The sequence below is a fragment of the Micrasema longulum genome, unplaced genomic scaffold, assembly GCF_059751315.1.
Source record: "Micrasema longulum isolate JH-2025_06_02 unplaced genomic scaffold, ASM5975131v1 h1tg001021l, whole genome shotgun sequence".
In the NCBI taxonomy this organism is placed as follows: Eukaryota; Metazoa; Arthropoda; class Insecta; order Trichoptera; family Brachycentridae; genus Micrasema; species Micrasema longulum.
In genome coordinates, this window is record NW_028278209.1 from 495647 (window position 1) to 520758 (window position 25112).

Genomic DNA, 25112 nt, shown 5'->3' on the forward strand with positions numbered 1-25112 from the left:
TACAATATTTAATCTAAGGCGTGAATATTTAATCATTAATTTACAACCAAATATTTATAATCCGCCACTTTATCTAAGTTTTATTTTTATGTCCTTTAAATTAATTTCAGCGGAAAAAATATGTATATCCGGATGGTGGACACTGTTGTACTGATCGAAAAGTCCCGCTTTCGTAAAATGCGTTTACGACGACACAACGGCATAGTATCGCAAAAACATACGCACTCGCGTGTATCGCATTCAGTTCGATTCCCGACAAAGTTGATAGTTAATATTTATTTAAAATGGTATATTTATATTGTCCCAGAACTGGCACATGAAGCGTAAGACTGAACATCTTTAAAAAAAATGAAGATACTATGCGATTGGTGCAAGGCTATCTTTCCAATAAGGGCACTTGGTACATGAGCCCAGGGCCGCTGGCCTGATGAGGGCTTCGAAAATTCTGAAAGGGCCCTTTCTAAAATTCCCAACCTCTGTGTGCCCAAGAGTCCCTGCATGGCCTACGACGGCCCTGGATTGGTGTACCAATCCAGTGTTATATGCTGTAAGAAGTGCGGAAAAAAGCAATGCTATTGATCTCATTTTTCAAAATAAAATATGTAGTTTTTAAAAAATATTTTTATTTATATATATATATATAAATTAGTTTGATCATTAATGGTGAAAAATCAGAACTGGTAGTAACAATGAAAAATATGTAGTTTTTTTCTTGTTCGGGCACTTAACAGTTTAAAATCGTAAATGCAAATGCTTAATTTTTTAAAGATCATCATCATCATTCCCTTTCCGCACCTAATGGTGCTTAGGTCACTGCATGGTACACCAACCACAGTGTATCTTGATTTTTTTTTTGTTTCATGAAGGTAAGATCTTGATCAGTCTTACGCTTCAGGTACCAGTCCAGGAACTATAAACTATTCTAGTATGAAAACACCTTTTAAAATAATTTTTTCATATCAACCATGTCGGAAATCGAACCCGAGACCTCTTGCATGGTAGGCAAACGCGCTGACCATTACACCACGAGGCCGACAAAAAGATAATTAAACAACGGATATAGGGCCAATGAGGAATTTCAGTGGTTTTAAAAAAACAAATCTGTTAGATTATGAAACTTGGCCAGTTTAAAAATTATCAGCGCTATGAATTTCGAAAGTTTTGTAATTCTTTAATTACTCCGCGCGCGACGTCAGTCAGTTGTCCTGATTTGGCTTCTCGAAAACCGGAAACCTATCACAACACTCTATCATTGTTTTTTTTATATTATTATATACACACATTACACAATTTTATTACAGCACAATTATATATTTTTTTATTTCCTGACTCTTTAGAAAATTCCGTGTCAAGTCGAAACTCTGGCGTCGTCGCTACAAAAGGTAGCTATAAAGCTACGGAGCGCCCGATGTGATCAGCTCCATCAAGGTGGGGCCGCCTGAGGTGGGTTGGCCATATAATTAGAATGGACGACGACAACGCCAGCCAGCCAGAAGGACGTCGAGGAACAGGAAGGTCCAAAATGCGATGGATGGACTGCATCAGTTCGGATACGACCACGTTGGAAGTGGGGAACAGGAGAGGAAGGGCAGCAGACCGACAAGAGTGGAGGGGACTCCTGAATACAGCCAAGGCCCACCCATGCTGTCAAGCTTATGATGATGATGATGGTCATAATATTACAGTATGTAGAAATGCCAAGACATTCGTAACCCCTCAAATGAGTTCTTTGTATGTATTGAGATAATCTATATATAAATGAATGTATGTATGTTTGTCCTTTATAGACTCGATAACTACTGACCCAATTTACGTGCATTTTTTTGCAAAATAATCTAATTTATATAATGAATTATTTTTAATGGATGAATTCATTGATTTCCTTACAATTTCTTAATTTCTACATATTAACTTATTTTCAATGGATTTTTAGTAATGCTTAAATAATTTAAACTGACATTTGATGCATTTTTGAAAAACGGATTCTTACACAAAATGCACCACTGTTGGTAAGTAGCGGAGACTTTGACATTTGCAAAAAGAATTCTCTATTTGAAAAATAATTATTTTATGTTTTGGAATTCAACCGTAAACAAGTACCTACATATCAATGAAAAGTCTTTTTCCCTTTATCCAGACAGTATTTACACGCTTTCACGACACAGTCAATTTTCTTTTATTGTTATTTATTTATTTATTGACGGACTCATACAGTCTATCCCAACAATGGTAAACACTCTAAATACAGGTACAAATGAAATAAAATAAAATTATAGCTAGGAAAAAAATAAAAATTACTACCTCAAGACGAGATCTGGTCTATCTTAGTTCTTCCATTTCTTTTGGTTTCGAATGAAATGTCAAGGCCACGTCAAAAACGTCGTCGTTAAGGAATGATTAAATTCGCGTTAAGCAAGAGTTGAGTGTTATAATTTTAGAATGTTCAGGGTAAAACGCGATCTGACTTTTCTTCATTAACACGTATTCGCGTATTTTCTCCATAGATTATGGTCCCGGAGAAGTAAATTTTGCACGATTTTGATTTGAGCACGACGAGACCTCTTAGCCAATCACATTAGGAGATAAAACAAAAACTAACTCTTATTAAGAATAAATAAATAGCTCAAAAGAGGCAAAAATAAATAACCGGTGTCCTTATTTACAAAAAGCGTTTTTTTAAATAATCTAATAGCAGGCAAGCCAAGGTCGGGCAGGACAACGTCTGTCGGGTCCACCAGTTGAATAAATAAACATTAATATATCTAAGAAATTTAAAAACTCTTTTCATAAGGTCAACTGTACGCCGCTGCTTGTTTACTCCGAGATGTCGAAGTATGCCACAAGTTTCTAGTCCGCACCAGTTCGATTACAGTTATGCACTCTCTGTCAATTTTATATTATTTCTCTCTGTGAGGAAAGTAGGGCTTGAGTGTCAGGCCTAAGCGCCATAACTACGGCCGCCATGGGTCGCCGAGCAACCGAAGAAACTTTCCCACTTTATTTTCTATCATATTGATGTAATATCTGTTTTCCGTATTCAGGCTGAATAAAGAATCCAATTCTGTGTTTGAAATACGTAGATCCTTACAAGCTTTGAAAAAGAAGTCAAGGAGTCAGTAAAAGCGTTGATTCTTACCCAAAATAATTTTTAAAACATGCCATGTGAAGACTTTCTAATTATGTTCATACACAGGCAGAATGGTAATTGTTACACAGTGTGTAACGTGGCCACTTGAACCAGCCAATGACAGGAAAGAACTCACACGAGAGGTAGTATTATTCATGGTCAATGTAGTGCAGGCAATTGGTAAAATAAACCAAAGTAGGGAAGAAAATGCCGAACACTCCTCTAGTGGAACGGAAGGCCTGTTGACTACTGCCAACAGGCCGGCTTCTCCTAAAGAGTTTTGAGTGGTTTCCTCTCCACATGAGCAAATGCTAAGAAGTTCATGATTGGCCCACATTAGTATATCGGCGGCCTCCGTGTTGTAGTGGTCAAGACGCTTGACTCACACACGGAAGGTTCCGGGTTCGATTCCCGGTGAGAACACAAAAAGTAAAATGTGATTTTTCTGAAGCCTGGATGTTCCATGATGTAAATCACCACTGTAATTAGGCATTCTGGCCAGTTGTGATGCAAAAAAAGATAATTAAAAATAATTAATTTAAATGAAGGGAAAAAAAATCCGTCCTGATCCCAACAGTTTAGATAAATTAAAAGAAATTTAATTGCAGAAAAATCCACTTTTGAAATATAAACCTTGTAAATTATAAGCAAGGTAAATAATAAAGCAACTCCTATATAAAAAAAATATAAATAAAAAAAAGCCAATGACGGGTCATAAGCCCTGTAAATTCCTAGACTTCCCTTCTCAAAAATATTTTCCCTCTCTGTTGCAACAAATTTAGATCTCAAGAATTCCCTATGGAGGAAATACAGCCAGTCTGCAAGCATTTGGACACACTCAAAACACTGTCGCTTACTTAGTAACAGTTTCCTTTCCAGCGTCGATATGTTAGTGACTTCTACTTTGCTTTTACTCAATTGTTATTTGATTTATGATTTGTTTTTATTTCGCTTAGTGATTAATGTGTTGTGTGCTACGTATTTAAAGTCACGGGTCTCCATATTTAATATAATAATACGAAACGGGTAGAAATGAGGTGAACAGGTACCATGATCCGAACTTTCACGACTTGTTGCCATCGGAATACTAAACAGTTATATAGCTCTTACTCAGACAACTCGTGCTAATGACTAATCTTTTCTTTGAAGTTAGGTTTAGCACAGGCTTACTGAAACCTCAACTTTAAAAAAAAAATTAGCTTCTAACACGTCTAAGCAAAAATCGGCGAGAAGGCCGCCATGACACTATTTTAATTTTTTAAATTATATTACATACACAAAATTATAATTTATGCAAAGTTGCTTTGACTGTCTAACTAGGGTTATTTACCCCGTTCTAAGACAGTCAAAAAATATAAAAAAACAGTAATCAATATATAGAAACAGTTATAAAGATACAGGACAAAGTGAAAAACAAAGTAAAAAATAGAGTAAAAACATGGTAAAAAATGTAATAAAAACATAGTAAAAACAAAGTAAAATTGTAGTAAAAACATAGTAAAAATGTAGTAAAAACATAATAAAAATTTAGTCAAAACATAGTAAAAATGTAGTAAAAAAAACGTAGCAAAAACATAATAAAAACAAAGTAATAAATGCAGTGAAACTATAGTAAAAACCATTTAAATATATAAATGTCTGTAAAAATATTTGAAACTCAGTAAAATGCGAAATAAAAACAGAATACATAGTAAGAAGCATATTTAAAGTCATAATAAAAAAGTGAATGTATGTGTATATCAAAAAGCATATTTAAAAAAAAACATATAGTAAATTTGAGACGATGGATCCTCATAAGTATTTATTCCGTTTCTGATTCGAGCTTTCATTCATTTTCTGATTTACATGTAGACAATATAACATTGTTTTGTCTCAGGATTCGACCACTGTCCACGTGTAAACAGCAATCTGCAGGACAAACAATTGTCCCGAGACATCGTCACCGATACAGACGTTCAGGCTATCTCCGCGAAACAATGATTAACCCCACCACCGCGCGCGGCCGCCGGCGACCACATTGTCCTCGTATTAACACGTGCGGACAAGACAATGTGGCAATAGCGATTTACTAGACGTGTCGCTCCCAAAAAAAATTCTGCTGAATATGGCGGCAGATAAATATCCTTGTTATTATTTAGTTCTTCCTTTAAACATTCCAACACATCTTGTTATAAAATTAATAATATTATTCATGAATTCGCTCGAAACAAACGCCGTCGTGTATTCATTTTTGCAGCGCTCGCGTGTGAACTGCGGCCGAAATTTCGTATTGGTCCTGCGTTCTGTCCAGCGCTACTTTTCGCCTTATCCGTATTATTTAAGTTTAAAAATATATATTTATTTATAAAACATTGTAAATATATTTTTTTTAAATGACAAATACTACGAATACTTATTGTAACTACATATAAGTAGGTACATAATCTAAAAGTAATATATTTAATTATAAATGACTATTTTTTTTTGTGGTTCTGTGAAAATCAACCATAACAACAATTATTGATAAACACGCGATACACTTAGCTTCATTCTACACTATTTAATACCATACTTGTACAAAAGTTTATTAAAAAAGACCACAATGAAATTCAGTAGATATTTCCACTATGATTTAAATGTCAACACTGGGCACTGGCCGATTCCTTTTTAAATGAATAATACCACAAACGACCACTTAGAACGCCACATGTCCTATGTAATACATAATATGTCAACGGTATCCTATCGAAGAAAAATAGTCCTTCGGAAGTAATGTTCGAAATACTAGTTTCCAAATAGAGAATCTTCAAATAATATTTGTAATCTGCGAGTTTGTTTTAGTACTAGAAAACCTGACTGGGTTAAAGATGTAAAATATAGTGTACTTTTTTGTATGGAGGAATAAGCTGAGGTAGAACGGGCTGGGCGCTGGACCAACTTCATAGATTATTATTTTTGTAGGAGTATATAAACGGTAGTGGTGATTTATAATAACTAACAATAATTTTTTTTATTTTCCCATAAACATAGCTACTGTAAAAAAATATTATTGAGAGGCAAATGTAATGGTAAGCTGTGCATAATCGCTCATTTGAACCATTCGTCCCTGCTATGTACTCACCCTAACACACACACACAAAACACATATTCCTCAAAATAAAATAATATAATAATCAATGACTTTCTCATTTCTGTTTGCCCTGTTATTATTACATATACGTACCAACGTCAGTAAGGTGACCGTGAAGACTAGTTCTGTTCCCGTCTTACTGCTTCCAAGTTCATTGCCTCTAATCTTCACTATTCACTCAACGGTGCTTCCAGCGTATACATCTCTCCTCACCCCTTTCTTCCGCAGGAACGGGACCCGAGAACGCATCCCAAATACTCTTCAAACCGAGCGAAATCCTCGCTAAGTGCAGTTCGTGCAATTTATTCGTCGAAATAATTCATAACTGTTAATTCGGAATCAGCGCCAGGTATTCTGCCCATTGAATGGCGAAATGAATTGTACAACAATTGAAAATATTCAGTGTTAAAATGTTTAAAAGTTATCTATTTTTGTTTTGTTTACTGGTGATTGTGCCGACGGTGTGGCCTGCTAAATTTGTTCCGAAATGGAAAAAGCAGGTAAGTAATCTAATGATTTTTACATACAAAAGTTAAGAAATAGGTACAACTATGTATTTTTCTTTATTACATTGTTTACAGGTATATATTTATTTATTTATACTTTTACAATGTTTATATTATTTTTTTATACAGAAAAATGTTACCTCACTGCGGTGTCCCGTGCCTAGGGAAACATTTTACAATAAGTGAATCATGCCTTAAATGAGTTATTTAACATAGTAAAAATAATAAGAAAATTAAAACGTAATCTATCTAATGAACCTAATTATCTTCTTAAACATCATAAGCAATAAAAACTAAAATAATCATAAAAAACATAACAAATGCATGTAGACTTGTAGACCAAATTTCATAAACAGGACACAAATGTTTACTTATTTGGCTTCATCCATTCATCGATTCGTTCGCAACCCACCTCCACTATCCATTTCTTAATAGCAATTTTATATTGTGAATACTTACTTATTGTCCTTATGGACAATGGAAGTAGATTGTACACTTTAACCGAGTAGGCCAATCCTCTTTGACCAAAGGTTGTATTAATTTTGAATTGTTTTTGCAGCATTAGTATTTGTAAAATGAGTTATGGAAGGTAGAGAATAATATAACATATAAAATTTAATTTTGTACATGTCTACCGGTTTCGGAGTAAATATTAGTTAAATTATAATTTAGCTATTGATTTCAAGTTTCACTTGACGAAAATCGAGATAAAAACGAAATTTGATTGATTTTTTTCGTTATTTATTTACTTCGGTAACTCAACAAATATTAAAATTGTATGCGGAATAAAATATAATAATTTAGATTATGTAAAAGGCAGTTAGGTAGAAATATTTTTTTTAAAGGGTTATGGATAGTAAACACTGTTTTAACACGGTTAAAAATTAAATCTGGTAAAACTTGCATAAAGTTTTCCTTCTTAAATTATTTTTGTTTGCACCACAACAGGCCAGGAAGCCCAATTACAGCGGTCAATTACAGCTCAGTATATAGAGGCTTGAGAAAAATTACATTTTGAATTTTTGTGTTCTCACCGGGAATTAAACCCGGAACTTTCCGTGTGTGAGTCAAGCGTCGTTAATAATGTTGAATAATGATTAGTTTGGAATATACGGACCCTAAACATAAACAATATTATTACGTACCAAAACCTTTAATGACAAAAAAAAGTAATTTTAAATAATAAATAAATGTCATTTTAATGAAAATACATAATTTTAAATAAAAAATATATCCTAACTTGTAAAATGATTTGACAAAAAATAATCCAAACTAAAAAAAATATTTAATAAAAAATTCCTTGATATTCACAATGATCGGCCCATATTATACATGAATTATATAATTTTGTTATAACCTTTCTATTTTTCACTACAAACTTGACTACTATTTATTTATCTTAAAACCATTATAGAACACAAATCTTCCCCAATATTGATGAATTGTTAAAAAAAATGTAATTATAAATCAAAAACATATTGTAATTGAACGAATATCAAATTATTATTACTACTCCCCTATTCGCACGTAATAGTGCATAGGGTACTGCATGGGTACAACGTGTCTCAATCATATGATATACATTCATATGCTTCAAATGCCTGCCATATCCGGAGCAGGATTCTCCTACTACTTTGACATGAGTTTCTTTCGTGTATTTTTTTTTCTTTTTTATAATATGTACGTATTGAATATTTGTTTGTTATGTAAATGTTATAATTAAAATAAATTAATTGAATTGAATTGAATTGAATCATTTACTGAAATTCAACAATCCGTTAAAATAATAAATAAATCGACTGTGCTCACTACGATTTCCAAAAACCTCCATACAAAATTTCCTGCTCTCAATTTATCATAGTCATTTTTCATCTGAAATGGAATAATTTTGTATGAAAATTATTCTGTTAAATTCTTGACAATATTTTGAGTTTGTCCAAATTTTTGTTGACAAAGACTGGATTCAACTCCTTGGGGAGCTGTTTATACTAATAGATTACAACAGAGATGAAGAACTTTTTAGAGAAGGCAATATAGAAGTCCAGATATTTACAGGGCTTATGACCTGTCATTGGCTGGTTTAAGTGAATGTTACACAGTGTGTAAAGTATGTCACAAGATCTTTAAAATCAACCAATCAATTACAGTGTTGTTATTGTGTTGTGATAGATTTCTGGTAGCCATTTCTATCAACGTTTAGTGTATTTTTACGCTACGGGGCTCTACTTTTAAACGTCAGCAGAATTTTTGCTCTGACTCTTGTTCAGGGTTCAAAAAACGAAAACAATCCATTCAACACGTGGGTGCCTTTAATATACTAGAGATGAAAATAACCGAATGATTTATTAATAACCATTATTCATTTATCTATTCGCTCATTCAATTACCAATTCATTTGAATTAGTAACTGCATTCGGACTTTTATTCGAATATATTTAATATCAAATGCATTCGATTATTTTCTATATGTCTCAAATTATACACACACATGCGTGCAAAAAATAATATATATGATTTTTTGTTTAGAAAAATGCCGGTTCAATTAAAAACTCGGGAAATATAATTTTATTTAAAATAATTATACATTATGAAAATATGAGATAAGTTTACGGTATAACTGGTTTGTTAGAAATTGTTCGTTAATTGTTAGAAATTAATAACGGAATTTACTTGATTTATCTTGTTTCGTTTACATAATAGAATCTGCAGGTATGAAATATTATAATGACTAATTATTGTGTGTTACTTACGCACCTGCCAGTACAGGAAAATTATGAAATATTGTGAAAATACACATTTAATGTAAACATTTCATCTTGACCAGGTCGAAAAATCGAACCCGTGTCTAAACACTGTTACTTCGTGCATGTTTAACGTAACACTACAGCATTCTTGCCCTGAAATCCTGAAAAATAAATCGCTAGATTAATTATTAACTCGGGTGTCGTGGACATGGGGGGTGAGGTTTGGCAAGCATCGCTAACCCCTAGATTAATTACACCCCAAAGGCCGTAAGCATTTATTTAAGCCATAAGAGTTATTAAGATTGATTTTTTTGCAAAAGAGAGGGAAAATAAAAGTTTAGGCATTTACTATAGGCATTTACTATAAAATAAAATTATCTTCTCTGTGACAAAAATGTTTTTCTGTTGATTAGTTTTGTCTCAGGACTCAACGGGTTATGAGGAAATAGAGATGATGTTGATAGGCCCTTTTCACACATTCCTCTCCAATCCACCCGGCCCGATAATTTTCCGGGTACACCCTACAAAAGGTGACACATTTTGTATGCGTTTGTAGGATGAACCCGGTATAATTACTGGGCTGGGAGGATTGGCGTGGTATGTGTGAAAAGAGCCATGATGTTATTATTTTGATTGTAAATTATATATATGTATTTATTTTTTATTCCCAGGCTTGTGAAATTCCGGCATCCCAGAGCGAGTACAGTCACTACAAGTGCAACGAAGATGGCGAACTGACCTGCCTCCCGGGGTGGCAAGGAGACCTCTGCGATGTTCCTATATGTAAACGGGGTTGCGATCCCCTAAACGGTAATATTTTCACTTTCCTACCCTACCTAAACCAAAAAGGTCAAAAATATATAACAATAGATCCTTATGTGTATATGATAGTGCCTATGTCCAAATCCTAGTAGAAAAAGTATTTAAACTTTACAAAAATATCAACAGATCATCGTGATCGTAGAACAACGACGGATACTCGAAAAATGCAACATTGTCTGTTTAAATATTTGTTCTTAAGAATTGGTTTTATTAAGTCTTTATATTTCAGATTTAAAAAAAATATATAACTAACCTGAGTATCAAAAGATATACTTCTTTTCTTATCAAGTTTTACTTTATTTCATTTTATTTATTATGGTTCACAAGCAATAAACAATGCATACGGCATTGGTAAAATAATCACAATTTGTTTTGTTTAGATATTGTTCATCAATTATATGTGAACACAACATGCGCAAATAAGTTTTTTTTTTAAGTTTTTTCATATTTTTTTCTAAAAATTGACTAGCTTAATTAAATTATTTTATGAAATTTATGATGTTAAATTATGCTAACAGTATATTACAAATAATTTTATCTAACTAACACAAGGGACTATCTGATTTAATACGTTGCGTTACAGTTCTGCTATAATTATTTATTGTATCGTTAAAGATATCAATATCAGCATTACTTTCTATATAATTATATAATCTTAACATACGTGATAATGCATTAAAGTGAGTAATACTATTATTGAAGGTTGGAAGATAAAATATAGTGTACGATCTCAATCGCCGCTACGGACGGACATTCAGGGGTAACATTTTCCAAACAAAATGTAGAATCAACATTACAATGAATTATTTTATAAAGATACATAAAGTCTAGAATCTGTCTCCTAAATTCCAACTTTTCTAGACCAAAATGTTCTAGGGGCTGATCATAAGACTGAAGGGTTGTTTAAATCTAGAAAAGTCCAGATCTTGTCTCTAGTTTACAATGCGTGTCGTTTGTCTGTTTTTTTTTATCATTTGGGATAAATTTTATTTGATTTCAGGATACTGTAAGCGTCCCGGTGAATGCCGGTGTAAGTTGGGATTCTACGGAGAGAGGTGTAATAAGTGCATTGCTCTACCGGGATGTCAACATGGATTCTGCAATGTTTCCTTTGAGTGCATCTGCCACAATGGATGGGATGGTCTTTTCTGTTCTGAACGTATGTTAAACTTTTACCTTTCAACATAAATTTAACGTTGTATGTTTGATAGATTGTCTTTTGACTGACATTTCTTGGGGGAACTGTATTTTAATTATAATGATAAAAATACGTATATAGTTTTATTCCACTTTTATCTTTAAATATATAATTCTTCTGTACGTGTGATGTCATTGAACTCCTCTTAAACGGTTTAACTGATTTGCGTGCGGTTTTTTGCATAATAGGGAGCTTTGCATTGCAGATGTTCGTAAATCTTTAAATTTTCAATATACACCGCAAGACAAAAAAAATTACGAGTTTACCTGCTACCGCGCCCCTTGACTTTACTGAACCCTTTTTCTAAGAAATCCTTTATCGATACCTCTTTCTTTTGTTTAATAAATTAAGGACACTATGTGTCACCTTTCTACAATATTTACATTTTAAAATGTCTCAACAGTCTTGTTTTACCCGCGTTTGAGTGAACATAACACAACAATCATGGAAAGTGCAAAGCAAATGTCGATTGCGATAAAATCCAAAATAATCACATTGTCGCAAGAAAACATATCTAATTGTGAAATATCTCGTCGAGTTGGGTATTCAGAAGGTGCAGTGAGGTTTTTATTTAAAAAAATCCAAGAAACTGGATCCATAGAACGGAAAAAAGGAAGCGGACGGGGGCGCGTGACATCTGCCCGAGATGATCGCTTAATAAAAAAAATTGTTATGCGCGATCGATTTTTAACGGCACCTGAAATACACGCAGAGGTGCAGTCTACCAGCACATCAACATTTTCAGTAAAAACAGTGTCCAGGCGGCTGTTGGAGCATGGTTTCCAAGCACGGAGTCCCGCAAAGAAACCATTACTCACGGACAAAATGAAGAAGGCTAGACTGGATTGGGCGAAAGAGCACCAGAATTGGACCTTGGAGGATTGGCAAAATGTTGTTTTCTCTGATGAATCAAAATTCAACCTTTTTGGTCCAGACGGCAGAAAGATAGTTCGACGAAAACGTGGGGAAAGATATCATCCGTCGTGCGTCACTCGAACCGTTAAACATTCACCCTACGTGATGATTTGGGGGTGCATGACAGCATACGGTTTAGGACCTCTAAATTTTGTACAGGGTACGATGAATGCCATTCAGTACAAAAAAGTGTTAAAAAAACATATTATTCCAACAATCGAGGACATTACGCAGTATACCGCGGACCCAATTTTTCAGGACGATTCTGCGCCGTGCCATAGAGCCCGCACTGTGAGTACAAATATATATATTTTTAAATGCATTTTGTGACCACATGATAAATAATTTATTGTTTTTTTATAGATCAATGAATTCAAGGAGAAAATTGGCTTAAAATCGTTGACGTGGCCCGGGAATAGCCCCGATAGAAAATTTATGGGCGATTATGAAAAAAAAAGTCGGGAAAAAAAAATCAAAAAACATTGAGGAATTAAAAAAAAACTTAATTCAAGTTTGGGAAGAAGAAATAACATCAGAAATTTTAGATTCGCTTTACGCTTCTCTAAATAATAGAATTTTACATGTTATAAAAAATAAAGGTGAATTCACTAAGTACTAAATATTTTTAAATGTTATAAATATGTTTAAATGTAAAATACTTTAATTTAAAATAAAGCGATAAGAACCTACTTCTTAAATATGAATTAAAAAATAACATGTCTTTTATTATTCCATCACAAACACTCGACCATAAATGAACCGTTATGGGTCTCTAAGGTTCGGGTAATCTGATACCTGATATATAATGGCAATTTCTAAGTACAATTCATGAGTAAGATTTTTTATTTTAACCTTGAAATAACGAGTAGTCATCACATATGTCAAACAATATAAAAAAAACTAATTTAATATCAAGAATAATTCATTATATGTCAATTTTAGTTTTTTTTGAGAACTCGTAAATTTATTTGTCTTGCGGTGTACTAAAAAAAGTTATGAGCATAAATGTTTTATTCATCGACCTACCAGGGTTGCATTCTACGCATATACAAAAAAAATGGAAGGATGTTTTTTTTTATGTATGAAAATGGTTTATTTTTAATGTTTACAAACAACATTCGCTTTTTATGGATCCCAATCAGATTCTTTCCTTCAATTCCTTATAATTTCTAACCATTTATTTCTTTTTTATTACTTTTTTAGTAATGATAAAATAAAATTAACTGACATTTAATACATTTTTGAAAATCGCATTATATTTTATAAATCAATTATTTTATGTTTTGGAATTCAACCATAAAAAAAGTACCTCGGTACCTACTTAAATTCAATACTTGAATATTAATAATTCTTCACGCGTACATAAGAATTATATAATATAAGGTTAATTCTACAAGTATGTTCTGATAAAAAGAGCCAGACCGCTTTCATACAAAAAACCGTAATAATCACCTTTTGGAAGTAGTATTGACGACAAAAACGGGATTTCTCAATTTGCAGAAAACACCCACAGCTCTAGGAAAATCGTACGGTATAGACGCCGATGGGAAGATTAATTCCTCCAAAAATCTAGTCATCTTAAATAAATTAAGTGGATAAACACATAAGTATTTTAATATTATAGATTTATTAATTTAAGAATACCTGTAAAAAAAAATGTTTTAATGCAGAAAGTCACCTCACGAATTCAATATCTGGGCGTTTTCTTCAAAATGCATATATTAGGTTGTGTGGTCAGCCAGACTTTTAAAAAAAATCAACATTCCTTTAACACATAATTAAATAATTTGATAGTTATTATAACAAATGATTTGAGTTTTTTCTTACAATAAAGTATCCACTTATAAATATAAAGTAATATGTTCAATACATAATAACACAACATACATCAGAGTTTTACTAGGACTGGCTGTTTTCTGCAAAATGCACATCTTAGGTTGTGCGGTCAGCCAGACTACGATGGTCAAATATTCAGTAGAATTCGTTTTTTTATTATAAAAAGATCGAATGTATACATTACTTATCATTTTAATATAACACTTTTGTATTTTAAAAGGCAGTGTATCAATTTACTATCTTCAAATTGTAATACCTAAACAATACTATGTTGATTTCAATTGTTTACCGTTTATTGACTTTTATATGTATTCTAAATAAGTATTTTTCTAACTTCTTCTAATTTTAAGATTATTTTAATATAACCTATGCGAAAAAATGTACTCCTGTTCTCCACTGCAATATATGTATGTATTATTATGTATTCTCATATATTTTCTACTAATATGTAATGATTTTTATTTTATTTTATTTTTATTTTTCTTTCTCTTCGTAATTCATTTTTATTTTTTGCTCCTTTCTTTGTGTAAAATGCATTTCTGTCTTCATATTTAAAAATGTACTTCTGTTCTTACCACTTTTATACTAATATGTAAATATGATATTTTTGATATTTTTCTTTTTCTTCTAAAAATCATTTATATATTTTATGCTACTTCTTTGTAAAATATATGCCTGTCTTTATTTGTATATATGTATGTAAAAACATGTAAAAGCCTAAAAGGCGTTTAAATAAATAAATAAAGTAAAACACATTCCAACTGTTGTGTAGATTTGATTATTTACACTTTACATAAAAGTGCTATTATTTCAGTTGCAATTTTCTGTGGCTGGCTGCTTTCTGCACAACTAAGTTCAATTGACACGTGTGCTGTAATGTGCATGTTAATTTTTAAAAAATAAATCTGCTTAAAGTTCGCCGAGCTACCATAAGCTATTTAGCTGAAAACAGATTTATAGACTCTTGCTTGTCTATTTTCAGCTGTGTGCCGCTCAGACTGCCACCCAACACGTGGGTACTGCAACTCTCCCGGTGCGTGCACGTGCCGACTGGGCTGGGCGGGGCCCAACTGCCGTTCGTGCCAACCCCTACCGGGGTGCCAGCAGGGGTACTGCGACAAGCCTCTGGAGTGCAAATGTCTTCCTGGATATACTGGCCTGCTGTGCCAGACCCGTGAGTACAAACTTCATATCACTCTGCTTTTATTTGCTCTAACTACCTTGTCACAAGAATCATCGACCAAAAAATATGCCAATGAGGAAGTTCAGTAGTTTTTTTTATTTTTTATTTGTTAAAATACTATTCAACTAAGTCAAAAATTCTTTTTTTAAATTTTTGTATATCGTATTATCAGCGCTACGATTTTTTAAAGTTTTGTATTTCTGAAATAACTCCGCGTGTGACGTCAGAGGTTCATTTCCGCTTATTCTCATTCAGTTCTTCCCATTGGTCCAGAAACAACAAGCAGGCCGGAAATCTTCCATAGCTCTCAGATCATAGGTTGATTCATATGAACCAGTGACGTCATTCAAAGTAGTGCGTTTTTATTTTTAAAAAAATTTCCGTAGATTTTCAAGAAACTTTGCGTTACAATTTAATGCTCTAATTTTTACCCCGCGCAAGAAAACATTTTTTGTATCCAATTTCCCGTAAGGCTGAAGTTCGTCATTATCATTCCCCTATCCGCATCCAGCGGTGCATAGAGGTGTATTAGGTGTATTTTGAACATCTGTTACATGAAGGTGAGGTGATCAGTCCTACACTTCTTGTTCCAATCTAAGAACAATGGAATATTGAGTTTTAACAAATTTTAAAATCTATATTTCACTTCCTCCCTGCCAGGAATCGAATCCAGAACCCCCAGAATGGTATACAAACGTGCCGACCACTACACAATAAGGCGGAGAATAAAGCTAGATTTCTTTATTCACGATATTCGTCCCGAGCGCAGCCCTCAAGTCGAAAATATTTGTCCTGTAGCTCAATCACAAATAACTATCGACGTGATAACAATTTCTCGCCGTGGTTGTTTATCGTATTCGTGATCACAATGTAACATCCGTGAACACCTAATATTAAATATCAAAATATTTACATTTCGTGACGTATAATCCTGCTGCGCAATCACATGCTTGAATTTCACCGGTGTAAATATGGAAAATATTCCAAAACTGCAATGTTTAAATAAACATAGGAGTTTTGGAATATTTTCCATATTAACACCGGTGAAATTCAAACATGTGATTGCGCAGCAGGATAAATATTTGTTTATTATTTATCATGCTATTTATTGCATTTAGCCGGCGGTTGGCAAGCCAAATGTCAAGAAAAGCAGTCGTCAAAGTAAATTGTAATTTAATTTTTACTTTTTTGTATTAGATACTCTTTATTATTTTGTAAATGCGATATATTGTATGATTTTTTACAGTAAACGCCGATTTTTCGTCAATGAACTGTATTTATTAACAAGGAAAACCAAAAACAAACCGACACGAGCGTCGACTTAGAGATTACATACGCGTTTACTTATGACTGCGATAACTTAAGCATGTTCATTATTGTTCATTGTGCATGTAGCATGTTTTTAAGCACGTCGATACTTATTTGTGGTTGAGCTACTGAGCGATCTCTTCTCGAGCAATTCCGTTCAGAATACCAGTTCAGGGATTGCAATATGTTGTCTTTAATCACACGTAAAATTATTAAATTGTCCAAGCAGCCAAATTAATTTATACTCGAACTAACTATATTTCCAGCTATCTGCGCGCCAGGCTGCCACAGTGAGCGCGGGTACTGCCGCAGGCCCGGGGAGTGCCGCTGCCGCGTGGGCTGGACCGGGGAGCGTTGCGAGCGCTGCTTCCCCTACCCCGGCTGCCACGCCGACCACGGCACCTGTCGCCGCCCTTGGGACTGCCTCTGCGCCCCCGGCTGGGGCGGAATGCTGTGCGACCAAGGTATTGTAGAAATCACTTTATCCAGTAATCATACTTCCTATCTGCCTCTCCAGAGCGATAGTTTTTTTTATTTTTTTTATGGGAGTTACGTTATTTTTTACCTTGCTTATGATATTTTATTTTATTTTATTTATTTCAAATACAAACAGATGTACAGGTTAAATGAATAAAAATAAAAACTATAAAAAATGTATACATAGTAGGGCCTGCCATCCAATTATATGTATTCACTAAATTATACTGCAATAAAGCGACGACGGTTCAAAGTTAAAAATATAAAAATAATAAATATACTATTTATTATAATAAAATAAATATGGACTAAACAAGGAGATACTAGGAAAGGAAAAGAAAGAAATTAATAAGGGGAGGTGAAGGATGGTTGAAGGAAAGTAGGAGGGGAAAATTGCATTTGATTTAGTGATTAAGAGTAAGAAAAAAAACAGATAAAGCGGTTTGTATTTAAAAAATGGATTTTTCTGCAATTATATTACTTTAATTTTATCTAAAACTGTTGCGAACGGGAAGGATTTGTTAAAGTGGGCCAATCAGGAACTTCTCAGCATTTGCTCATGTGTAGAGGAAACCACTCAAAACTCTTCAGGAGAAGCCGGCCTTCATTCGGCCGGCAGAGCGATAGTTAGCTTTCGCACGAAAGGGTATGTTGACCAGCGCTGTTATTTTGAACGCTCTCGTGGCTGTAGAAAACATTTTTATGTCGCGTATTATGTATGTTAACAAGCGAGATAAAAGCTATTTCTACGGCCGCGATAGCGTTTGGAATAGTAGCCGAGGTGTGAACGCAAAAGCGCGCGCACAAAACATATTTTTAACGCGTATTTACGTACTAAATATACACCAACAGAGCAATCTGATCTCAAGCAATTTCGGTAAGAATACGTGCTGTTCTTAACCACTCTTGTGGCACAAGAAAACAGTTTTAATTGTGTATTTTGTGTGTAAATACACAAGAAAATACGGCCATGACAGCGTCTGGAATACCACTCCAGGGATTGCAATATTTTGTCTTTACTCAAACGTAAAATTATTAAACGGTCCAAACAGCCAAATTCATTTATACTTGAAGAAAAACGTCATGTCAAGTTCTACATTATCTCTGCATGTCACAATGTCACAATTTCGTAAAAACCTGAAACAATTAGAAATTATTTTATAACCTCAAAAAATTACGTTCCTTTTTCTGCGTAGACAAACTTTATAAAAAATCGACACCAGCAATCAATGTAAATTCTTTTAATTGTCTTCAGTCTCAAATTTCAAATTGTTTGATAGGAATAAGTGCTTTATTTTTTTTAGTTATGTGCCAGAGAGTGGCGTTTATTTAAAAAACAGATTCGACATGCTTATTTAATTACAAGAGAGCTTCGTCATGCAAAATCATGCTTAATTATGGTAGATTTCTATTTTTGTAACTGCGATCATTGTAATTAATAAATTTTATGTATTTTTTAAATTATTACTAATCAGTTCCAAATAAATACATATAGTATTTCCCACCTAAAAACATTGAAAAAATATTGAATTTAAAAGCTTACTGAAAACTCCAATCCTTTTTCCATTTTGCTGTGGATGCCATATGCCGGATGCTATTGAAATATGTTAAGATATTATTTTTACTTTATTTCAGAGCTCAACCACTGTGAAAAGAACGCTGGAACCTGCCAAAATGGGGGCAAGTGTACCAGCTTGCCTAAAGAAGATGGACTATTTAGGTGTGAATGCCCTTCTGGCTTTAAGGGCAGACAGTGCGAGCTGGCTCCACCAGTCATCACCTCAACGTCACCCAAGACTCCCGAAGATACAGTTATTGATATGAATTTTAATTCGTCGATGCTTCTGGAAAATTCTGAAGAAGACACGACTGTACTAGGTGTAAAAGTGCCGGCGACTGACGAAAAAAATGACAATACTGACAATGAAACATAGACAGAAAAAATACCGGGAAACCTATCTTTGATTGGATACTCAAAATAATGTTTATTTTGCTCAATTGTTGTATATTAGACAACACATTTTAGGTACTTTTAAAAGTCCATATTAATATAAATAACTAAGCACTAGGTAAAACACTTTGAAAAAATTATACAATTGGATCAAAAACAATCCGCGCCTTTTTTAATTGTTTCAAAAATTTAAAATTTCTTGCAATACGTGCATGAATAATATTTTTTAAATCCTTACAAACAAAATATATGCTTTTACTTTTTTTCATATTGTCCTTCATAAAATAAAATAAAATGTTTTTAATTATACTTAATCCATTATTTGCTCAACCTTTGATCACTAGGCCATGAACGCAGTACGCGTAAAGTCAATTTTCTTTAATTAGATTGACCAATAAATAATTTTGAGATAGGATTGGATAATTCTACATGTCTATGCGGTTTCTGTTTCCTTAAAGAAATCGCCGGGTATCTTTAGTAATTTGTGCCGTATATATACAGTATAAAATAATATTTGGAAATATTAATGAATATAAACTTGTGAAGTCTCTCTTATAAACAAATATTATTTAGATTGGTGGTACTCAAAAACGAGTACTTATATAAGAAAAAGATAAGTCATTATTTGTCTCATCATATTTACGACATCCGATAAGTAAAATGAAACCAGCTGTTTTATAATTAAGGTATATTTATTAAACTATTTATTGTTATTTATTTATTAATTGTTAATAAAACATTTCATAAACATGTTTTTTTCTTTATAAAATACCAATATCTGTAATAATTTACTTTAATATTCCGCTATTCCGCATACCAATATTTGTTTGCTTCCTACTTTAGTTTTTTTTTCGGTTTAGATCATGAGTTTAGATTGGATATCAACCCCCCGGGCCTAAGGGATACTCACTAGGCGGGGGTGATAGCAATTTTTTTCAATCACTTTTTTTATTAATAATCATATTGAATTAATTTTTTTGCATAAGCCTTTCAGAAAATGTAAAAAATGTATCAAGATTATTAAAATATTAAATATTATCTGCTGAATTCTTTAAATAATAACGCACATTTGTTTATTTTATTTATTTATTCATATACGTATGTACATACATTACAAAAACAAATTTGTCTATGCGTTCACCCCGTGCAAACAGCAAACATAACATTTAATAGCTCTACATTTTAATATTCTATTGACATGTACAGTGTCCACGTGTGCTTATTTGTTATTTAGTCGTATTTTTACAACCATCACCACAAAAGTCCGGATTTGGTGCCTACCATTTTACATGCATTCCCCCTCATAACTCCCCGCTGTAACGTTCCACTAACGGGCGGCGCGGCATTAAATCAGTGCTGTTCAACATGTCACACAGAGAGCAGTGCGATGTCGTGTAGCATCCTCTCGCAACAGTATATTATGAAAATATGTGTGAATTTCGCAGAAAGATAAAAATATTATGAAACGGTTTTAAAAACACTACCATGACAATTATAATGAGTTTTGAAAAACTCGTACGAGTATTTAAAGCATTTTAGCTGGGGTATTCATGGAGTGCAATATATAATAATACACTTCATCTCGTGTATTTTGTAAGTAAATGCACGACAAAAATGGTTTTTCAACGGCCGCTAGGGCGTTTGAAATACCAGCCCTGGAACCCCCCCAGGAACTCGGGGATGTTTTTTACGTTCAGGCTCGGAACGGTTAAGATGTAAAATTGGTTCAAATTAATATTCGAGCATAAATAATCATTTTCGCAAAGTTATTTTATTTAAACAGGTGATTTTAATATTGCATTTTTTTACCTTTGACATTTAATTTAGAAAAATTTCCAGTTAAATGTTTAAAGTAGTTGCTGTTTAAATTCTCTAAAAATGTGTATTTGGCGTTTTTTATTTTATTTAAAGGCAGTTTTTAAAAACACGTTTAAAACCGTTGAAAACTTCAAAAAAATAAAACATTTTCTTATACAGCTTCATTTTAGTTTTTCAAAACTTATTTAAAGACTACTCTGTATCCAGGCGGATGAAGAATACAGTTCTGTGTGTGAAATAGAACCAGAACCCTGGACGAGCGTTTTCTACTCGATGGCTGCTCTCAAGTAAAAATCTTGAATAAGGAAATCGAGTGGAGATAAATCCATCTCGTTGTACTGTGGTTGACGTATTTGCCTACCATTCTTACAGTCCTGAATTCGATTCTTAGCAGATTGGATGTGATTTGTTGATTTCTTATCACTTTACCTTCATGTAATCGATTATCAAGAGCCGCAACTTGTAAAAGGACGACACCTTTCTTCTCAGAATTTCCCCTTAGCTTTGCCAAACGCTGTATAAAACAAATACGCAGCAGCGTTGGGAGGATCATTACCGCGCTTCTTCTACAGGTAAAATCACTAAAATGTTTTTCCCAACGCAGCAAACTTTCGTCGTTATCACCAAAGTACTTTCAAAACGACCTAAATTTTCCCCGGACATGGAGCTATGAGATGTTACTTTTATAGGTTTAAATTAAGGAATGATGACTATTGTCCATGCGGTGATATTTCTTCACAGAGTATGGAACATCTGTTATTTCAGTGACCATTTTTCAGTTTACAATGCCATAATCTTGAAACAGAATGCAGGAAAGATGGAATATCCTTAACAAATATCTACTCTGTAGTTAAAAGTAGTTATCACGCGCCATTGTTCTTGAACTTTTCAACAATGGTGATTGGACTCATAAAGGTAATACACCAAAATCAGTGATCAAACATCCCATTTCCAAGACAAACAAAAACGAAACGAAATTTTTTTCCGAATACCTTAACCTTATACATGACACGTAAGGCTACTAAATACAGGGGTCCAAATATATATTTAAGAAATCCATAAAAAAATCGATTATCGAAATACGCTACGTTGGTTTACTAATGAACTGCTCACTGTGTGGTGAAAAGGGAATGATGATGATGATTTTTTTTTTAAATAAGGCTTGTACTAGGTCGTAAAAATACAAAAAAAACTTTATTTTAAAAATAAACTATGAAAACACTAGGTAAAAGTTATAATGTATATCAAGTATGATAATTAAAAAAATAATTATTCAGCATAATATAAATCAGTATGCTGAATAATTAATTAGCAATAAATATATGAAATGGAAAGAAAGAAAGAAATGACAATCTTATGGTCATTTAAAAAAAAAATAGGGTAACTTTATCTTTATAGTAAAATCATTGTTGGACATCATTCCCCATTGTAGTATACAATAATGCTTTTTTTCTCTTTCAACGGAAAACGTTCAAATATATATTGATTTTGTATTGTATTTCGTATGTTATTGTAACAAAAAAAAAAGTTATTTTTTGTCAATGAAAGCGAGTATTGAAAAACCTGTCCTCAATTACACAAATATTTAGAGTGATTTCTAAAGGTGAGCAGTGAACACTATTTACAGAACATCTAGATCCTGACTAAAATTAATGCAAAAAAACTTAGAATTAAATATTTATGAAATGTAAACATTCTTCGAGATATAGCTCAGTTTAGTTTATTGTTGTGTAATCAGGGTAGTTCAAATACTAAAATTATATTATTATTAAATAAATTAACTCTCAATAAAACAACAAATAAAATTTCGGCAAAATTACGTTTATTTAGGTATAAAAACTTAAATTGCTCCCTAAAGAAATTAAGAAATAAAAAGGGGTAAATTAATTGAAAATAAAAATACCGGAACCCTTTTTTTTAAGTTAAGGCAACCCATCCTACGATGATTTGTGCCATAAAGTGAATTTTTTTTTTCTTCAAAAAAATAAATAATTTTAAACAACAAAGTGCAAAACTACTTCAGGAGATAAGACTTACAAGATATGGGATAAATTTATAGGATTAGGAAGGTTTAATTTCCAATATTAAGGACATGCATACCGAATGCATCCAAAAAACGCGTGTTTTATGCATTCCTCATCAAGCCGCCAATATTGGAGACAATTATTTTTGACAATTTGTAGACATGATACCAGGGAGAGGGCTGGATGGAATTTTGTGTATCGAATTCAAAGGAACACCTTGCAAAAAACAACTTGATTTTGAATAAAGAACTAGTGAAACATGAGCACAAGAACACCTTTATAAAAAAAACAAAATACTGAACTTATATAACGTAATAAAAACTGCAATAAATATAACTTTATTAAATGTAATATATTAAACAAAAAAAATATTTATATGTATAATAATATTGCAGTTTTCATTATTGAAATAATAAAATTTTACCAAAAGTGGTATACCTACAAATATGAAACCAGGGTCGCTATAACAATCGAAAGTTAAGGACGTCATACGTTCACCATCACGTTATAGGTAAAGATAAATATTCCACCCAGAGATTACGCAGATACACTAACTTCGAGTTTTGTGTAGGTAATTTGATATATACCAAGGGGAGGCGTATGTTACGGTACACATATCTGCACACAAAAGTGACATACCTTCATTATGACGTCATAGTAGAAGATAAACTCTCCCGAGCGATCACGAAGATACACTAGCGAACCTTTATCTCGAATTTTGAGGTGAGTACATCGGTATTTTGTTCCACCGAGCAATTTTCGCATTTATTATGATTTATTTCAATTTTTAAATATTTATGAGGTGGCCACATTTTTTCTTAAAAAACTCTTTAAAATTCGAAAGAGCAAGAAGTCAATTTTGAAAGTGAAATTAATTCTGACGTATGTTACATACATGTCAGTTTAGAAACCGAACGGCCAGACGCAGAGATAATGTGGTTAGATGCTGACATATTAACATGTAACAGCTTCTAGCCGATCGGATTTAAAACTTAGATTGGTACAAATATTGCCATTACAAAAAATATGTTTAATTTTCTTCGTATCTTTTCCTATATTTTTGAGAACACGTATCGAGATGTCAATAAAGCCGGCTTTGTAATATCTCGGGAGATCCATACAGATGAAAAGTTAAGTATACTATCTTAGGAATTGTCAAACGTTGTATAAAATTATGTTCTAGCAAGTATTTACAAATTTCTTTGCGATTAATTTACATTTTTAAGCGTTTTAAAGTGAACACATTTAATAAAAAGCCTTACAAAAATCTATTTAAAATACAAAACAGTAATACTTTAATTTTAAATTTAGTATCGAACGCAAAGTAAATTTTCTGTCCCACGTATTGGTTGAATTCGATCATATATGACGTCTGAGATGACGTAATGAAAACGCGTATCGACATGTCGGTATATCAAAATTCTCCATACCGTCCTCGGTATAGGTAGTACCTTTCTGGTTACAGATAGTAGAAAAGTTAAATATACCGTCCAGTATGTTCCGATGGAGATAGCGTTCGCAATGGCGGCCCTGAGGTTAAAAAAAAAAAGATGACCTATGCGAAGAAAAACGGTCAGAAAACATTTTCGAAGAGAGAATATGGAAGTGTGGGCATTTACGGGGCTTATGACCTGATGTTAGCTGTTAAGTGGGCATTTTGTTAACTGTGTAACATTCACCATTCTGCCTTTATTTATTCAATTCATTCAATTTGTGAAGATTTATTGAAGCGACTGAGATCGTTTTGTTAGCCAATTTCACCAGTTTCACCCCTCTTTCGATATCACTCGTTCAAATTCTCTTATCCAGCATTTTATTCACAGTAAATTTAATTAATTAAAATTTGTAAATAAACATAACTTGTATGATGACACACCCTAGAATGACATAACCCTTTACACATAACACAACCTATCAGGTGCATAATATGTGCAACAGATCGTTGCATGCTGCATGCTGCATTTCTTCCTCTTCCAACAATTTATGATCTGCCACGCGTTTCTTCGTTATATAAAAATTTAAATACCAGTAAATCCAACTCCTAGAACCAGATCTAAAGAATTATGGATTGTTTTAAAGTCAGTTTTCTTATAT

The 25112-nt window shown here is 32.9% G+C and overlaps 1 protein-coding gene and 2 long non-coding RNA genes across 5 annotated transcripts in view; 2 read left to right on the plus strand and 1 right to left on the minus strand.

The window, feature by feature from the left end:
* Positions 1 to 9806, minus strand: part of LOC148277503 (uncharacterized) — an 11815-nt gene extending 2009 nt beyond the window's left edge. The window contains exon 1 of one of the 3 annotated variants that reach the window (XR_015823458.1): positions 9493 to 9806. This is a non-coding gene — a long non-coding RNA (uncharacterized LOC148277503). Of the gene's footprint in view, positions 1 to 1887; positions 1981 to 3136; positions 3351 to 9492 lie in introns of those variants that run through there. The other 2 variants (XR_015823456.1, XR_015823457.1) reach the window with 2 other exon arrangements.
* On the plus strand, positions 6337 to 19924 carry C901 (notch receptor 4 protein C901). Its single transcript, XM_088232812.1, has 6 exons — positions 6337 to 6736; positions 10158 to 10296; positions 11309 to 11467; positions 15240 to 15431; positions 17015 to 17212; positions 18861 to 19924. The coding sequence occupies exons 1-6, from the start codon at positions 6647 to 6649 to the stop codon at positions 19157 to 19159; spliced, it is 1077 nt and encodes a 358-aa protein (XP_088088938.1). The 5' UTR covers positions 6337 to 6646; the 3' UTR covers positions 19160 to 19924.
* Positions 11478 to 13901, plus strand: LOC148277505 (uncharacterized). Its single transcript, XR_015823455.1, has 2 exons — positions 11478 to 12712; positions 12785 to 13901. It is a non-coding gene; the product is annotated as an uncharacterized LOC148277505 (long non-coding RNA).
* Positions 19925 to 25112: the final 5188 nt, after the last annotated feature.

Coding starts and splice junctions, on each gene's coding strand:
- C901 (XM_088232812.1), top strand. CDS start 6,647: ATGTTTAAAAGTTATCTATTTTTGTTTTGTTTACTGGTGATTGTGCCG. Junction 10,297..11,308: donor GGGTTGCGATCCCCTAAACG/GTAATATTTTCA, acceptor ATTTGATTTCAG/GATACTGTAAGCGTCCCGGT. Junction 17,213..18,860: donor CGGAATGCTGTGCGACCAAG/GTATTGTAGAAA, acceptor ACTTTATTTCAG/AGCTCAACCACTGTGAAAAG.